Below are 14,569 nucleotides of genomic sequence, written 5' to 3'. Positions count from 1 at the left end.
ATTTATTTATTTCGATTCATTGCATTTCACTAGCTACATTTTAACAGAAGTCCATGGACTTCGTTTTTTTTTTTTTTTATCCGGCTTTTTTCCAATGTTTTTTTTCTCTAGTCCGTGGTATCCTAAAAGAAATCGTGCGTTCTGATTGAACTGATTGGCTGTTGGAGCGGGCGGTAAACAAAAACAAAACAACCCTCGGGAACAGTTTTTCCATATCTGGACCTCCTGGACGGTAAATGACCTCGATATAGTTTATTATTTACCTTTACTATTGTTTATCTTGAACTTTTGTCTTTTGTCTGCCCATTCATTTGTTTCATTGATGTTGTTGTTGTTGTTGTTGTTGTTGTTGTTGTTGTTGTTATTTTTCGGACCTACTTTGTTTGGGCGTGGCGAGGCTTTCATAACTACAACTGTCTTATGGGAAATTACTTTACTAAGGATTGAGAATAAAAACTGTGCTGGAGTTTGTTTTCCTTCAGTGTTAAGATTGATTGTCGCGCTTGATCATCAGGCTCTTAGATCTGTGTGATTGGCAGTAAGTCAACCGTGTGGTACACTTGAGACAACTTGTCAGAACGTGTGGCACTGAACATACTAACACGAGACCTGTTAGAAAAAGAAACAAAAGAAAGCAGACAAACGCATGAGAGAAAAAGGGAAACAAGACGAAAAAAACCTGGCGAAAATGGCAAATGAAATTTTTTTGAGATTACGAAGTGATACGGAGGAGGATAAACAAGAAAGAAATTCCTTTGTAAAGGTGGCTGATATGAGGGTTAGGAAACGGAGTTTTGTCCGAAACTTGTTTTGTTTTCCAATGTTGCCGAATTCTTTTTCACGAAGACGAAAGCGTGGAAATCAAACTTCCAACTGTGAGTCTGTCGAAAATTTACTACAGAAGCAGGACTGCACAGAGAAAGACGAAGAAACAGAGAAATCCATTCTGATTGGACAAGAGGAGTCCCAATTAAATTCCTCAATTTTGTTGAGTGTATCATAAAAACAAATCGCACGATGTTCTTGTAGAATTCTGAATTTATAGATACTCGTGATGTTTTGAAATTTCTCAAATTGGCCCTCGCCTAATAAAGGGGCGTCCAATTTTGAAAACTTTCAAAACATCTCTCGTACCTATAAATTCCGAATTGTACTCGAGATCGTGCGATTTCCTATACTTATTTGCATCAGTACTTAGTTATAGCTGCTCTAATGAACGTTCTGCTTACACCTGTAAAGTTTGGCCTCCATAAAATACTACACGGTGCCGTCCGTGTGTAATTGAATCGCCATGTGAATTAGTCTCCGCTACAAGAGTCCAAGAAAATGAATTTTTTACAGAGTAAATTAAAAGTACTTTAATAGTTATTAATTTCTTGGAATTGCAAATTCTTACTTGTTTGTTTGTTCTTTTTTTTAGTTTAAGACCATTTTAAAACAATTGGACAAACAAGCTAGATAATTGGATCACGGGGAAAATAATACGATAATTAAATTCAGGGTTACTCTTTAGTGTCGGAACGGTCAAAGACGACGCCCTTTTCTAGCCTAATGACTAGCTGATTAGCCGAGTTTAAGAAAAAACCTCGGCACTAACGGAAGAATTCAGGGCACGGTATCACAGATCGAAAACACTAAAACAACCTCTGGACCGGATCTAAATCTGGCCACGAGACTATACTCACAGCAGTAGATCGAAATGGAATTTAACGTGTTTTTTTGGGTGAAGAGATCGAGATATCACAAACAACGGAATCTAATTAGAAGGGAATGGGATAATCAAGGAGCATGCAATACGTATTTTTTTCACCCGTCTTTGTTTTTCTCTTTCATTCCAATATGGTCTAGCGCTACGTTCACTCCGCACAGTGCAGAAATACTTGTACAAAGATGGCAAGGTACATTCATACGACGTGATATAAGCGTCACTATCACTTTTTATCAAGATTTCGCCGTCTTTTCCATATCATCTCAAACGGGGGAAGGGGGTTCTGAAATCGAAGTTGAGCCACATCACATGCCGCAATCACACCGTTACTAACGTCACTGATGTCTTGTAGTCCCTTGCCGACTAATGAGGAGCTAATTAACTAGCTAAACCTTTAACTAAGTCATAACCTTCCGAAATTCCTTAAAAGGAATAAGTTCGTTTTCGCTGCCATGAAATCTTCGAGGGTTTTCAGTTATGCACGTTCGCCATTTAATTATTTTTTTGTCGAGCATGCGCAGTAAGAAATAAAGGCTCTGGGTATACGAGATTGGAAACGGTTGTTGTTTCGAGCATGCACAGAACTCGCTTCTTTACATCATAAGTATCTACTGGCTCTCAAGAACTAGTGTTTGGCGTAACAGGTACGAGGCCAAGAACCAGTTTAATTTTGCCCAAGTTTCACACACACACACACAAAAAAGTGTTAACTATTCAGGTATATCGAGCAAATAATTTTTACTGAAAATATCTTGAAGATTAATGCACCACAGTATACGAAAATGGATGAAGTAGTTTGTCGAGAAGCACAAACAAAGTTTAAAGAAGAAAAGGAGAAAGATAACGACAACACAAGAGAAACTAGCGGTGATTATGAGAGACCGCAAAAAGGATTATCTTTTTTGTGTCTGCCAGTCAGTTTCTTTTCCAGACGAAAAGAGAGCAAGGACAGAAGGACAACATTCGAGGTATGTGAACGCAAAGCGATGAATAAAAAAAATACCGATAAAGAAAAACGTGGCAGAGCCGAGCGCTTCACAAACGAAAACGACGGAAATTTTCTTATCTTCCCAAGACCAATAATTTTCAATCGACGTAGGCTTGCCATTTGTGAGGAAATGGAAAAAGAAATGTTTTTCGATGGAGGAATGTCGCTTAGAAAACAGAGAAAAAATCTGATCATAAAAAGAGAACTGCAGCTTTATGGATTATTGTGAGTTTGTAAATTTAATAAAGATTTCACGTGATTCCCATTACTTTTACTTTTTTATTTTGAATAAGTAAGATTAAAAAATAAGCTATTAAATAATTAATTAGTATAGGAAATCGCACGATCTCGAGTACAATTTAAAGGCGAGTGCAATTAAAGAACTTTCAAAACATTACGAGTGTCTATTAATTCCAAATTGTACGAGAAGATTGTGCGATTTTTTGTTGATAGTTCACTCAACAAAATTTCAGTAAAAAATGCGAAGCGACGCCGTTCATCTTTGTCTATTTGGCTGCCGATTTTCAGTCCATCGCGCAACTGAAATGCATAAAAAAGATTAGTTCTTATTAGTTTTTACAGCTTTTTTTTTGCCGCTGTTGACATTGTTTTGGCTGTGTTTCCATAGCGACTTAATTCGGTAACAATTACAATTAACGCTATAATTGTACTCCTCTCGACCAATCAGAGTCGAGTAATTTTGTTGAGTGTACTTTAATAATAATAATAATAAATAATAATCAAATACATGCAATAGCGCCGTAAGGAAGAAACGGTCTGCGGTAATCTCAGTTCAACTCTCTGTAATTCTTACTGCGCATGCTCCACTAAATATCTCTAACATGGCTTTTGTCGCCATTTTCCGACCACGTGTCATTCCTTTAGAATAAGATTCTTTGTTTGAGTTGTATCCATATATCTGGATCTTCTCAAGCACAACTGTTAAGCAAAGAAATGATACTCTATGAAATTACACCGAGGTCTAAAATAGGAAAGCATTACGTCCGAGGTAATGAGGTCTATTAATAGGCTTTTTGCAATAGATTGACACGTGATTGTTACTGGATGGCAAAAAATTGGACTTTATTTATTTATTGCTGGAATGCTAATGTCGTGACCAAAACCTTTTCAACAATACTTTTTTTTCTCTTATAAGATACTTTGGATTTCATGGTACGAAGCTTTTTAAAGTTTGTTTACCATCCAGCAGAGCCTTCCCCAAGGGACCTTGAGCTGAATTGATTCGTTATCAAAGTGATATATCAGCACGTGAGCGTTTGTTGCAAAAAGCCTATTGTCATATTACAGGACTTGACCAATAAAATCCCTTTGCTCTTGTGAATTGAATTTTTTCCCATGTAAAGCGACTGTATTGTTCCTGCCATCTAACGTGGCTGCCGTCACGTCATGGTGCAAAACCTCTATTGCCTGTTTGCATGTATGCTAAACAAAGTGTTTGCGCATCTCCCTATAAAACATGCGCAATATAAATAATAAATTATCATTAGTAATAGTCACTACATATATCGAGTATCGAGCATTTCAAGGCTTTTTTCTAAGGGAGGAGGAAGTATTTATGCCTCTTTATTTACATCTTTGTAAGGAAAACCAAACTGACTTGACACCCTTGTATGTCACGATATGCAAAAAAGAATGTTTGTAGATAAAGGCATGACAAACGAATACAGTCTCACTGCATCCATTTGTTATCTGCTCTAGCGTCTACTTACTTTTGAGCATTGATGATATCAATGCATGGCCTGGATGGCATGGCCCAAAAGGTTGACTATTAAAGCACGCAAGTTTTTTTTATGCGCGATCAGCGCGGAGTCTTTACAGGCTCCTGACGTCTCGACGTCCTGACGCACTGCAGACGCTAGATTTATAGATGAATCAAAGCTACCATCCCATTAGCCATGGAGCTTTTAAGCGTGACATTATTCGAGTTCTGCAAAGATATTTTCTGCAGTTTTCTTCAAAGTGGTATTATTTCTACTTTCTTGAAGTGAAGGATAAGTCATAGATCTTAATTTTTGATTTATTCCATCTTTTAATGCGTATCAGTTGAGTTGAAACAAAAATATGCCACAAATTAAAAGCTCCGTAAAATTTCAATTGCGATTATCACCGAGATTTTGAACATTAAGTGCCCGCAGATCTGGTCCAGAGGTGCCGTCTCCAGTGATTGACGCATCTTGGACAATCTCTTCGGTACTAGTTGGGTTGACGGCGTTGTAGTTTAGTCTCAGCACATTCTTCAAGGTCACTCTGAATTTGGTGTTCATGAAGGTGTAAACCAGAGGGTTGTACACGACTGATGCTTTTGCCATGAGTTCAGGAACGAGGGACAAACCACCTTTCAGGATGGGTCTGCCGTAGGCTGTAGCCATGAGACTGACGATGCAGTAGGGAGACCAGCTGATAAAGAACAGGATGACAGCCATCACCGTCATGCGGATCATTCTTTTCTGGCTTTCCATTCGGCGGATGTGAGCGCTGTTGGAAGCACTAGGTTGTTGGAATGCGTTTTTCTTGATGAAACTTGAAAAAATATGGTAAATGTTACCGATATTATTGTCTAAATCTAGCTCAAAATCTACATCGAAATCATTCGAGATCAAAATCCAGATCCAGATCCCAGATCGAAAGCGAGTCCTAAATCCAGATTGAGATAGAAAGTGAAATCCAGATCCAAAATCGAAATCGAAATCCGGATTAAGATTCAGATCGATAGTGGAATCCAGATCCAGAGCGAAATCGAAATCCGGATTAAGATTCAGACCGATAGTGGAATCAAGATCCAGAGCGAAATCGAAATCCGGATTAAGATTCAGATCGAAGGTGAAATCCAGATCCAGAGCGAAATCGAAATCCGGATTAAGATTCAGATCGATAGTGGAATCCAGATCCAGAGCGAAATCAAAATCCGGATCCAGATTCAGACCGAAGGTGCGGAAATCCAGATTGACGGAGATGGAGTTCAAATTTTAATTTTTTTAGATAACCACATAAAAAATTTCTGAACTTACCTGTAGGTCATGAAATAAGAGTAAGACAAGATGGTCAGTGGCAAAAAAAATCCAAAAATGACGAGAAATATAATATAAGCCTGGTCTGCGGGATCTTGAGACCCCCAGTCGGGGTGACAACTGATGCCATTCTCAAACGGCACAAATGAATTCCATCCAAAGGCCGGTGGGATGGCTACAACATAGAATTAGGGAACGAAAATATCAGAAAGAAAGTAGGAAATATAATGCTAGTCTTTGGCCGGCCTTTCCGAGGTTGCGCGCAAAATTAGTAACCGAAGAACGCGCGCTGAACCATGGGGCTTCTACGAGTGAAAAACGTCTGCGCATGCTCTGAATCCGTATGCAAATTAGTCAAAACATAAGTAATTTTGACTTTCAAACATGCCTGATAAATTGGACTTCACAAAATGCCAAAACTTATTGTACATGCTTGAAACTTAAGACTAATTCTTTCATATTGTGTTTGTTAATAGTATCTTGGTCTGACAAAAGTATACTCTCGAACTTTTTTGTTTACATGGAGAAAACAAACATTTATTTTCTCGCTCAAACTCTTCAAAATTCTTAGAAAACTCGCTGAAGTGTACGCATGCGCAAACGTTTTCCCCTGGTGTGTCCGGCGTGTTTATATCACAGTTCAGAGACATGCGCACGCGTTTTATATTCCTTAAATATCCAGCTGATCTGATTTAGTGACGTCGCAATGAAGTCACTGCAAAAGTGAGGCGTCGTGAAGCCGTCAAAAATTAACCATCAGAAAATAAAAACATGCTTGTGATTGCAATAAAAATATATAAAACTCATTCATTATTGTGTTATTGTTACCAAGTGCTTATTAGGAATGCTTTTAATTTTCAAAATTTCAAGAGAAAAAGTGACACCTCAGGTTTGCAATTTTTCTTCTCGATTCTGATTGGCTAACATTTCTCAGATCAGCTGGCATATATCCAAATGAACACAGCTACTTACACAAAACGAGTGAAAATATCCAAGTACAGGCAACAATAAAAAAATTCTTTTTGGAAAAACCTGACTCTGTATTCCTCACTCTCATAGTGGTGACGCCCGAGTACGAAACCACGCTCATTACGGTCAGTGTTGCTATGACAACGATTCCGACGAAGCAGTTGATGAAAGCAATCCAGCTACAGCGAAAGCGGTCTTCGGAGCTCATTTTTGTTCCAGACAGGTTGTAAGTTATTGAAACGCTATAAGGGAAACGAAACAAAAATCAAAGGAAAATGCTAGAAGAAAGGAGAGAAGCAAAGAGGCACGAGAGTAGAGCAGAACTGAACTGAACAGAACAAATTGCAAGAGACGGAGAAGGAGAGAATACGAGAGCGTACCTGTAGCCAACAGCACACAGGATTATATCCACTATACACATATTCAGCATCAGAGGAGTTATTTTCTTACGACGATGGTCTCGATGTAAAAGTACCGGGATGGTCAAAAGGTTTCCCGTCATACCGAGACAAAGAATAAAGAACATGACTGTTCCATAAGCAACGTACGAGCTCTTGCTCAAGCGATCGTCGTCGCTTATCGTCATGGTTTAGCCTGAGAATAAAAAGAAGCTCACAGTTTATACGTTGTAAATATAAATGAAAAAGAAAAAAAAAACACTAAAGAACAAAAGAAAAAAACAAAACAAACAAAAAAAACAAAAAAACAAACAAAAACAAAACAACAAAAAACAAAAAAACAAACAAAAACAAACAAACAAACAAAAAAAAAAAAAAAAAAAGGAAAGTTAACCAGTGTTGTCAGTTTTTACCTATCAGGTACAATCACGAAAACAGACGTCGAAGTAAGAAATAATTTTTAAATTTAATATATACCTGAAACAATCCGCGTATTACGATGCATTTCGATAAGGATTTTTCAAACCGTTTTCTTTGACAACGTCAGCGTTTATATATTCATCTTTTACGTCAACATTATTAGTGTTAAAAAAACGACGATCATTAAAAATTTTTTGTTCAAATTTCTTTTAGAAAATTGCTGCAAATTATTTTTCCTCTTTAACTCACCTCAACTTGATTAAAATTAGGTGTAAAACGATCGAATTATTAGTGATCTCATTTAGGGAATGTTCAATTAAGATTGGAAGGTTTAACCCGAGGTGTTTGCCTTTTTCATAAGTTGAATATTTTTCTGCAATAAACATATAGAGTTATTGATTCCTATTTCAAATTCATAAGAAACTTCATCGACGAAACGAATGTACCGCACTTAAATGTTTTCCCTTAATGAATCTCTGATTGGTTAATTTCGGCATCTTTAATTGCTGATTGGCTCTAAATAATTGTTAAGGGGCGGCGTAAAAATCATCTTGCGCAATGTCGATCGATAATATGTTCTATCTGTCCTTTTCCACGCTATTTTCTTGAAATATAACTTAGAATCAAACGTGTAGGATTTTTTGTCGATAAGATTTTGTTATCAGGACGTGAAAAGGATTCTACATGTCAACAAAATAATGTGAAAGTAGAGCTATGAGAAGAAACATCCTACGCTCTTTGGTATGTATCTAAGGAGGGGTCTCTTTAGCAGCCTTTTACTTCTCCGACCTTAGGGGGATGGAACGAGAGTAAAAACCGCTGCCACTATTTCACAAAAATTGAACGAAATCTTAAGTTGAAAAGTGTGAGTTTTACTTTAATTTTCACAAAGGTTTGATTGGGAATGGGCCTCGCCTCTCTCCGTGATCTCTGGTTTTCCTCCCTCCACGAAAACCAACAACCTAAATTCCAATTCCATCTGTTAGCGGTTAGCCGTTTCCTGACTTAGATAAGCTCACAGATTTTTTTTAAAGAGATCTCTTTTTTTAAAAATAATTTATTTTATTACAGGACAATTTACAAAAAAAAAAAAAAAAAAAAAAAAGAAAAAAAAAGAAAAAACAAAACAAAACAAAACAAAACAAAAAAAACAAAACAAACAACAAAACAGTTACAAAGAGATCTTAATAAAACTGCATATTTTAAATAATTTTATACCTTTAATGAAATTTCCGTCCCTCGACCCCAAACTGTTTTAATTTCTCCAATATGTTATATTTATATATTTTGAACATCCTTGGCACTTAGCCGCAGGCACTAATATCTTGGTTACGTTTGCTATTTATCCTGTTTTACTTACTAACTAATCTTCTGAAATTTGATATTCTCTGTAATATTTTATATTATTATGCCATAAGCATTTCAACATCCAGGCGGTTTTTGAGCCTTTCCGATAAATTTTATAAACCCGAAAGTATACCACGCCATAGGAGGCATCTAAAAAATAATTTTTCTCAATCAAAATATTTGTACTTTCTTCCGCGAAAATGAACTTTATCGTAATGTAAATTTAACACCACGAGCGAGAAGTTAAAAGCAATTAGCCTATCGGTTCATTAATAAATATTTAATGTATCGACCAAGAACTGAATGTATCGACCAAGAACTGAATGTTTAACCTGACAGATTCACGAGACAATCGGTCTCATTTTTGAATGGCATTTAAGGATATCCATAAAGCTGTTACCAATTTCTACGCCATATTGAGAAAACCTGGAATTAAATCGCCAAAGACGTAAAACATCTTAATGGACGTAAGCACTTTCTAGAGTAGGAAGTAACACGTATATACATATACAGAAAGTGTCAAAAGAAGAAGTCTTATAAGTTTAGAACGGAATGAATAGTAAGAGAAAAAGTCGACCAAAGTCTAATGGCATTTTTAAATCCGTTAAGGAAGAAATCTATTGAGATAATTTTCTTTTAAGAATTACTCACGTCAAAACACTGAGCATCATAAACCAGGGACCGCGGATACGGGAACTGGTGGCTATAAATTTTTTTTTCTCTTTTCCCATATTAGTCTTTTATATTTTCCAATCTTAGCCCCCCCCCCCCCCCCCCCGACACTTTTTCCTATACTAGTCTCTTGTCTTTCCAAATCTAAGCACCCCCCCCCTCCCCCACACCTTGTAAGCATGCGTCCTTCTTTTTAACCTTCCAAGTCATATGTTTTCGATGTCAAATTATTGAATGTTTAGATTCTTAGAACACGTTATAGCATCGCTAATAAGTTAACACTATCGCTGATCACTGCTGGACTCGGACTACAAACCACACAGGTATTCCAACCTCCGTATTTTTCCTAGTTCTCTGATTAATTTTTGAAGAAAAAAAAAAAAAAAAGAAAAAAAGATAGTCTTATTAAAATAAAAGCGAGTAAAACTTTCAGCGTATTTTTTTCTACGAACCTTTTTTTTCTTACTGTGTTATCCTTTTTCTTATACTTTTTTAATTTCAATTTAATCAACATATTTTGCAATCACAATCTTGCTTACAAATCGCATCATTTCTTCGTCGTCTCACTGAGATGAAAATCACTTCTACGCCATCTTGCGATATGTTAGTCTATCATCTCTTATCAAATAATTTAAATTCTGGTTTATTTACGTCATAAACTTCTTTTCCAAATCGCTTAGTTTTCAGTATGGAATTTTGCAGTGAAATACGGCTTCTCTAGTTTTATCCTGCGCAATGCTTCCATGGCCATGCAGTGACAAATGTGCATAGCGCCGGGCATTACACATGGACCCTTCTCAAAATTATCTTGGATGCGACAGCTAACGTGAAAAACTCAAAAGAAATTCCACTTTTTCTCGATGGAGTTTGTCAGGTATTTTTGTACTTCCACGTTAGCTTGGCATTCAAGGTAACTTTAGAGGAGTCCATTTAATGGCATGCCACGTCTTCAGTCTTAGTTTTTGATTATTCATTCTAAGCGGATCAATTTGTTTTCATAAACTTTCCGATTTGTCTGTATAAATATCCTCCTTCTCTGATCGCTTCGATTACCGGCAGACAAGCTTTTCAATATTATGATATTTAAGTTCGTTATTCAGAAAGTTGTTTGGAAGTAGAGATGACGGATGAAAGTGGGATCAAAGTGTTAACCCAAAGCAAAAATTTGAATCGAAAATGAGGTTTAGGGCTTCATTTGCTCATTTCCCATATATTTTCTATGAAAAAGCCTGACAAAGCAACATTCTAACACAAATGCAACAAAACATCTTTGTACAATTGAAAATACCGCTTCAAACAGGCATTTTATCATGGTACATCAGTTTCTAACTGTTTAATAAAGGTTTTGAGTGTTAACCCAAAACGAAAATTGGAATCAAAACTCATACGAAAGTCTAGTTTTGGCGCCTTTTGCAATTATTGCTCATTATTGAAAAAAAAATCATCTTAATCTGTTTTATATCAAGTGTTGACGATTTAGTGAATTTTTAACATATAAAAAATAAAGTCTTTTTAAAACGTGGAATTTTTCAGCTTTTCTTTATCAGTCAGAGAAAAAACACGAAAGAACCAAAGCTTCTAAAACGCTGTCTGAAGTTCAGCAAACGAGAAAACGATGGTGCTAGGCCGTTAAAACGCCATACTGAGTTTTCCATTTGCCAGGAAAATTCCGCGAGTTTTGAACAGTGAAGTGAGCTACGCACATAAAAAGAAAGGGAAACCGTAAGAACGGCTTTTTCCCCAAGTAATATTTAGAAACAAATAAGTAAAAAATTTTAATTCAGTCTATAACGGTTTCGTTTTGCGTTTCAAGCAACGTAGGCGCTGGCTCATCTCGCACGAGCTCGAACAACTAAACATAAAATAAAAAATATTCAATATTTCGGGGAGCGAAAAGAAAAATAGTCAAATATTACTTAGGAAAAAAAACCCCAGCAATATCATCAGAAAAATCAAGAAAAAGAAAATGTTTTAAGGAGCAATGTTATCAAAATGAAAGAAACTTGAACATAGTTACAGAGAATAAAGGTAAGCTTAGTTAACATTAATTTTTCTTCAAGAAATTCTGATTAATTGCATTTTTTTCCGGGGCCATAAAATGTTTAATTCCAAATTGCACATATGAGGAAATATACTTACCTATTAAACTGGGTGAAATTTTAGGTTGAGGATTCAGTGTTGTCCTGCTGTGATCTCGATAAACTAATAAAAAACACGACAAGATATCGTCTTTATTACGAAATTTTGACATAAACTTCACTTTATTTTAATGTGGATTAACTTTCGAATAATCTTTTTTTACGATATTATCCCGGATATGAGTGTTCCGATGCATTTCTCGACCATTTACTGTTGGGATTACTATATATACATCATAATTTCAGCATAAGACCTTATTACAGTGTCTTTCAACATGACGTAAAGATGTGGATATTGGTGACGCGCATGCGCAAGACCTCTTGGAAAACGGATACGCTCTACAACGGCGGGAAAACAGACTTGCTGAACAAACGAATCATGAATAAATAAAAGAATAAATAAATGAATAAATAAATAGATAAATAAATGAATAAATTAATGAATTAAACAAACAAACAAACAAATAAATAACTAAATAAATGGATGGATAGATTGCTTGATAGATTGAAGGAAGGAAGGAAGGATGGATGGATGGGTGGGTGGTTGGTTGGGTGGTTGGGTGGGTGGGTGGGTGGATGGATGGATGGATGGATGGATGGATGGAAAGAAGGATGGATGGAAGGATAATTAAAGAAACAAACGAAAATCAACAAACCCATAAATAAAGAAACCCGGAAAGAGTGAACGAATCGCAGCGCAAAACAAACACAAAAACTAATTAAACAAGCAAAATAACCGAAAAGAAGATAAAACACTTTAATTACTTTTTGATATAGTAATGAATTTTTTTCTAATATTTGCTTGGCCTATAGTTCATGTTGTTGTTAAAAACCTACTGGAAATACTAAATTTTTTTTCGTCAAAATAAATGAGCTCCGCTGGCAGGAAAAATTGTTCTCTCGGGCAAGAAGCTCATGTTTAAGTTGCCGACGCCGGATTAAATTTGACTCATTCAGAAGTTGATTTTCGCGAAGCTGGAGAGGAAAAAAGTCTCTAATGAATCCCAAAAACAAAAGGTAAGGATTATGCAGCTGTGCAGATGAAGAAAAAAAAAAACCTGTCTTTTTGTGCCACGTCAACTCGCGCTATTAAATGTTTTGAATAAACGACGACAAAAATAGCATAATCTTGAAAGAACGTGTTAGGCAATATTCAATGATCCTTGAACTTAGATAAGAGCTCCCGGCCAATTGTCATTTTGTATCTTTTGAAGCGTTCTTTTCTGAACGTTTTAAATGAGTGATAAATAAAGAAAGACAGGAGATTTCAGGTAAACAATCAGATATTCAGTATCCTTGAACTTAGACAATCATCATTTTGATGCATTTTGTCTTTTGACATGTTCTTTTATGAATATTTTAAATGAGCGATTAAAAAACGAGACAGGAACTGAATTGCAGGTAAAAAAATCAGATACTTTTCGTGATGACTTAGACAATCATGGTTTTGATGTATTTTGTCTTTCTTGGAGCGTTCTTTTCTGGACGTTTATTAAGTAAGCCATAAAAAACAGGGTAATAAACAATCGAGTCTTTCTTCGTAATTTTATTTCTTTGTATTTGATGTTTTCTTTTTATTGAAAGTTTTGAAATTGTACTTAGACAATCATGGTTTTGATGTATTTTGTCTTTCTTGGAGCGTTCTTTTCTGGACGTTTATTAAGTAAGCCATAAAAAAAAAACAGGGTAACAAACAATCGAGTCTTTCTTCGTAATTTTATTTCTTTGTATTTGATGTTTTCTTTTTATTGAAAGTTTTGAAATTGTACTTAGACAATCATGGTTTTGATGTATTTTGTCTTTCTTGGAGCGTTCTTTTCTGGACGTTTATTAAGTAAGCCATAAAAAAAAACAGGGTAACAAACAATCGAGTCTTTCTTCGTAATTTTATTTCTTTGTATTTGATGTTTTCTTTTTATTGAAAGTTTTAAAATTGTACGTGAGTTAACCAGGAATGTTGGGAATTATCTAGCATGCGATATTTCGTGCCAAAAGTTTGACAAGGGAGAGAGCATTCACTTCAGTAAGGAACGCTAGTCCACTTAAGAGGAATAAAATCTTTAAAAACATCCGAAAAGTTTAAAAAAAGAGTTATGTATAACGACATAAAAAATCTAGATAACGAATGCAATATTTAAAACAAACAGTGAAAAACAAACTGTTTTGTGTAATTATGTTTAATACTGCCGCTACTTTTTAAAAAAAATTCACGACAAAACAGAAAATAAGTAGATAAGGGATACTAAATTGAAACAAATATTTACGTTTTTGCGTAATAAATTCACTCACTTTTTTGTGTAGTCCACAAGCGATCACGTTTCGTTCTTTCTGTTTTTCGAAGATGTGTGAAGATATCTTCTGATGATACAATTTGAAGATCTTTCGTTTGAATGGGTTAATTCAAGTGTTTTTGTGGATTCTTTCACGAATAGAAAATTTAATTAACTAGTTTTGTGGTTTAACGACTTGCAGATAAAACATAAAACAATTTTGAAGATAAATTTCTCGATTAGTTTATTTATAAGAAGAAAATGGAAATAATCAAAATGGAGTCGTCAGATTTTCATGCCACACGGTAACAAAAGTAGAAAGAAGAAAAAAAGGTTTTGTAAAACCACCCGGATATTCATTTAAGAGATTTTCCTAAAATTTTACTACGTGATACTGCCGGTAAAGGCTTCATTTCTCAAGTTCACTTAAATTGTTTAAACACTTAAGCAATCCGTCCGGAGTGAAGTTGATCTTAATGCAGATGTTCCAGATAATGCATGTTGAGAGTAACTCTAGAAATCGCTTGTTTGATTGAATTGAAGATCATAAACTCCCATTTTCTTAATGAATGTTTACGTTTTGTTTTAATATCAGGCAGTTGATGACGTTGGCACGTTTTTAGATAAATA

The 14,569-nt window shown here is 35.5% G+C and overlaps 1 protein-coding gene across 1 annotated transcript; it reads right to left on the bottom strand.

Annotated features, from left to right (window-relative positions):
* Positions 1 to 2,992: 2,992 nt before the first annotated feature.
* On the bottom strand, positions 2,993 to 13,985 carry LOC116292644 (melanopsin). Its single transcript, XM_031699996.2, has 6 exons — positions 13,959 to 13,985; positions 11,671 to 11,733; positions 7,075 to 7,288; positions 6,698 to 6,936; positions 5,726 to 5,900; positions 2,993 to 5,237 (listed from the first exon to the last, which is right to left on the bottom strand). The coding sequence occupies exons 3-6, from the start codon at positions 7,278 to 7,280 to the stop codon at positions 4,808 to 4,810; spliced, it is 1,050 nt and encodes a 349-aa protein (XP_031555856.2). The 5' UTR covers positions 7,281 to 7,288; positions 11,671 to 11,733; positions 13,959 to 13,985; the 3' UTR covers positions 2,993 to 4,807.
* Positions 13,986 to 14,569: the final 584 nt, after the last annotated feature.

Source organism: Actinia tenebrosa, unplaced genomic scaffold (genome assembly GCF_029948245.1).
Source record: "Actinia tenebrosa isolate PJP-AT-01 unplaced genomic scaffold, QUT_ActTen_1.0 PGA_scaffold1__47_contigs__length_23844297, whole genome shotgun sequence".
NCBI classification, from domain to species: Eukaryota; Metazoa; Cnidaria; class Anthozoa; order Actiniaria; family Actiniidae; genus Actinia; species Actinia tenebrosa.
This window is presented reverse-complemented; position numbering and strand designations above follow the sequence as displayed.

Excerpts from the sequence above, each read along its gene's own strand:
- LOC116292644 (XM_031699996.2), bottom strand. The coding sequence starts at position 7,280 with ATGACGATAAGCGACGACGATCGCTTGAGCAAGAGCTCGTACGTTGCT. Across the intron at positions 6,937-7,074 it reads CTGTGTGCTGTTGGCTACAG|CGTTTCAATAACTTACAACC; the intron begins GTACGCTCTCGT and ends TTTCCCTTATAG. Across the intron at positions 5,238-5,725 it reads TCTTATTTCATGACCTACAG|TTTCATCAAGAAAAACGCAT; the intron begins GTAAGTTCAGAA and ends TATTTTTTCAAG.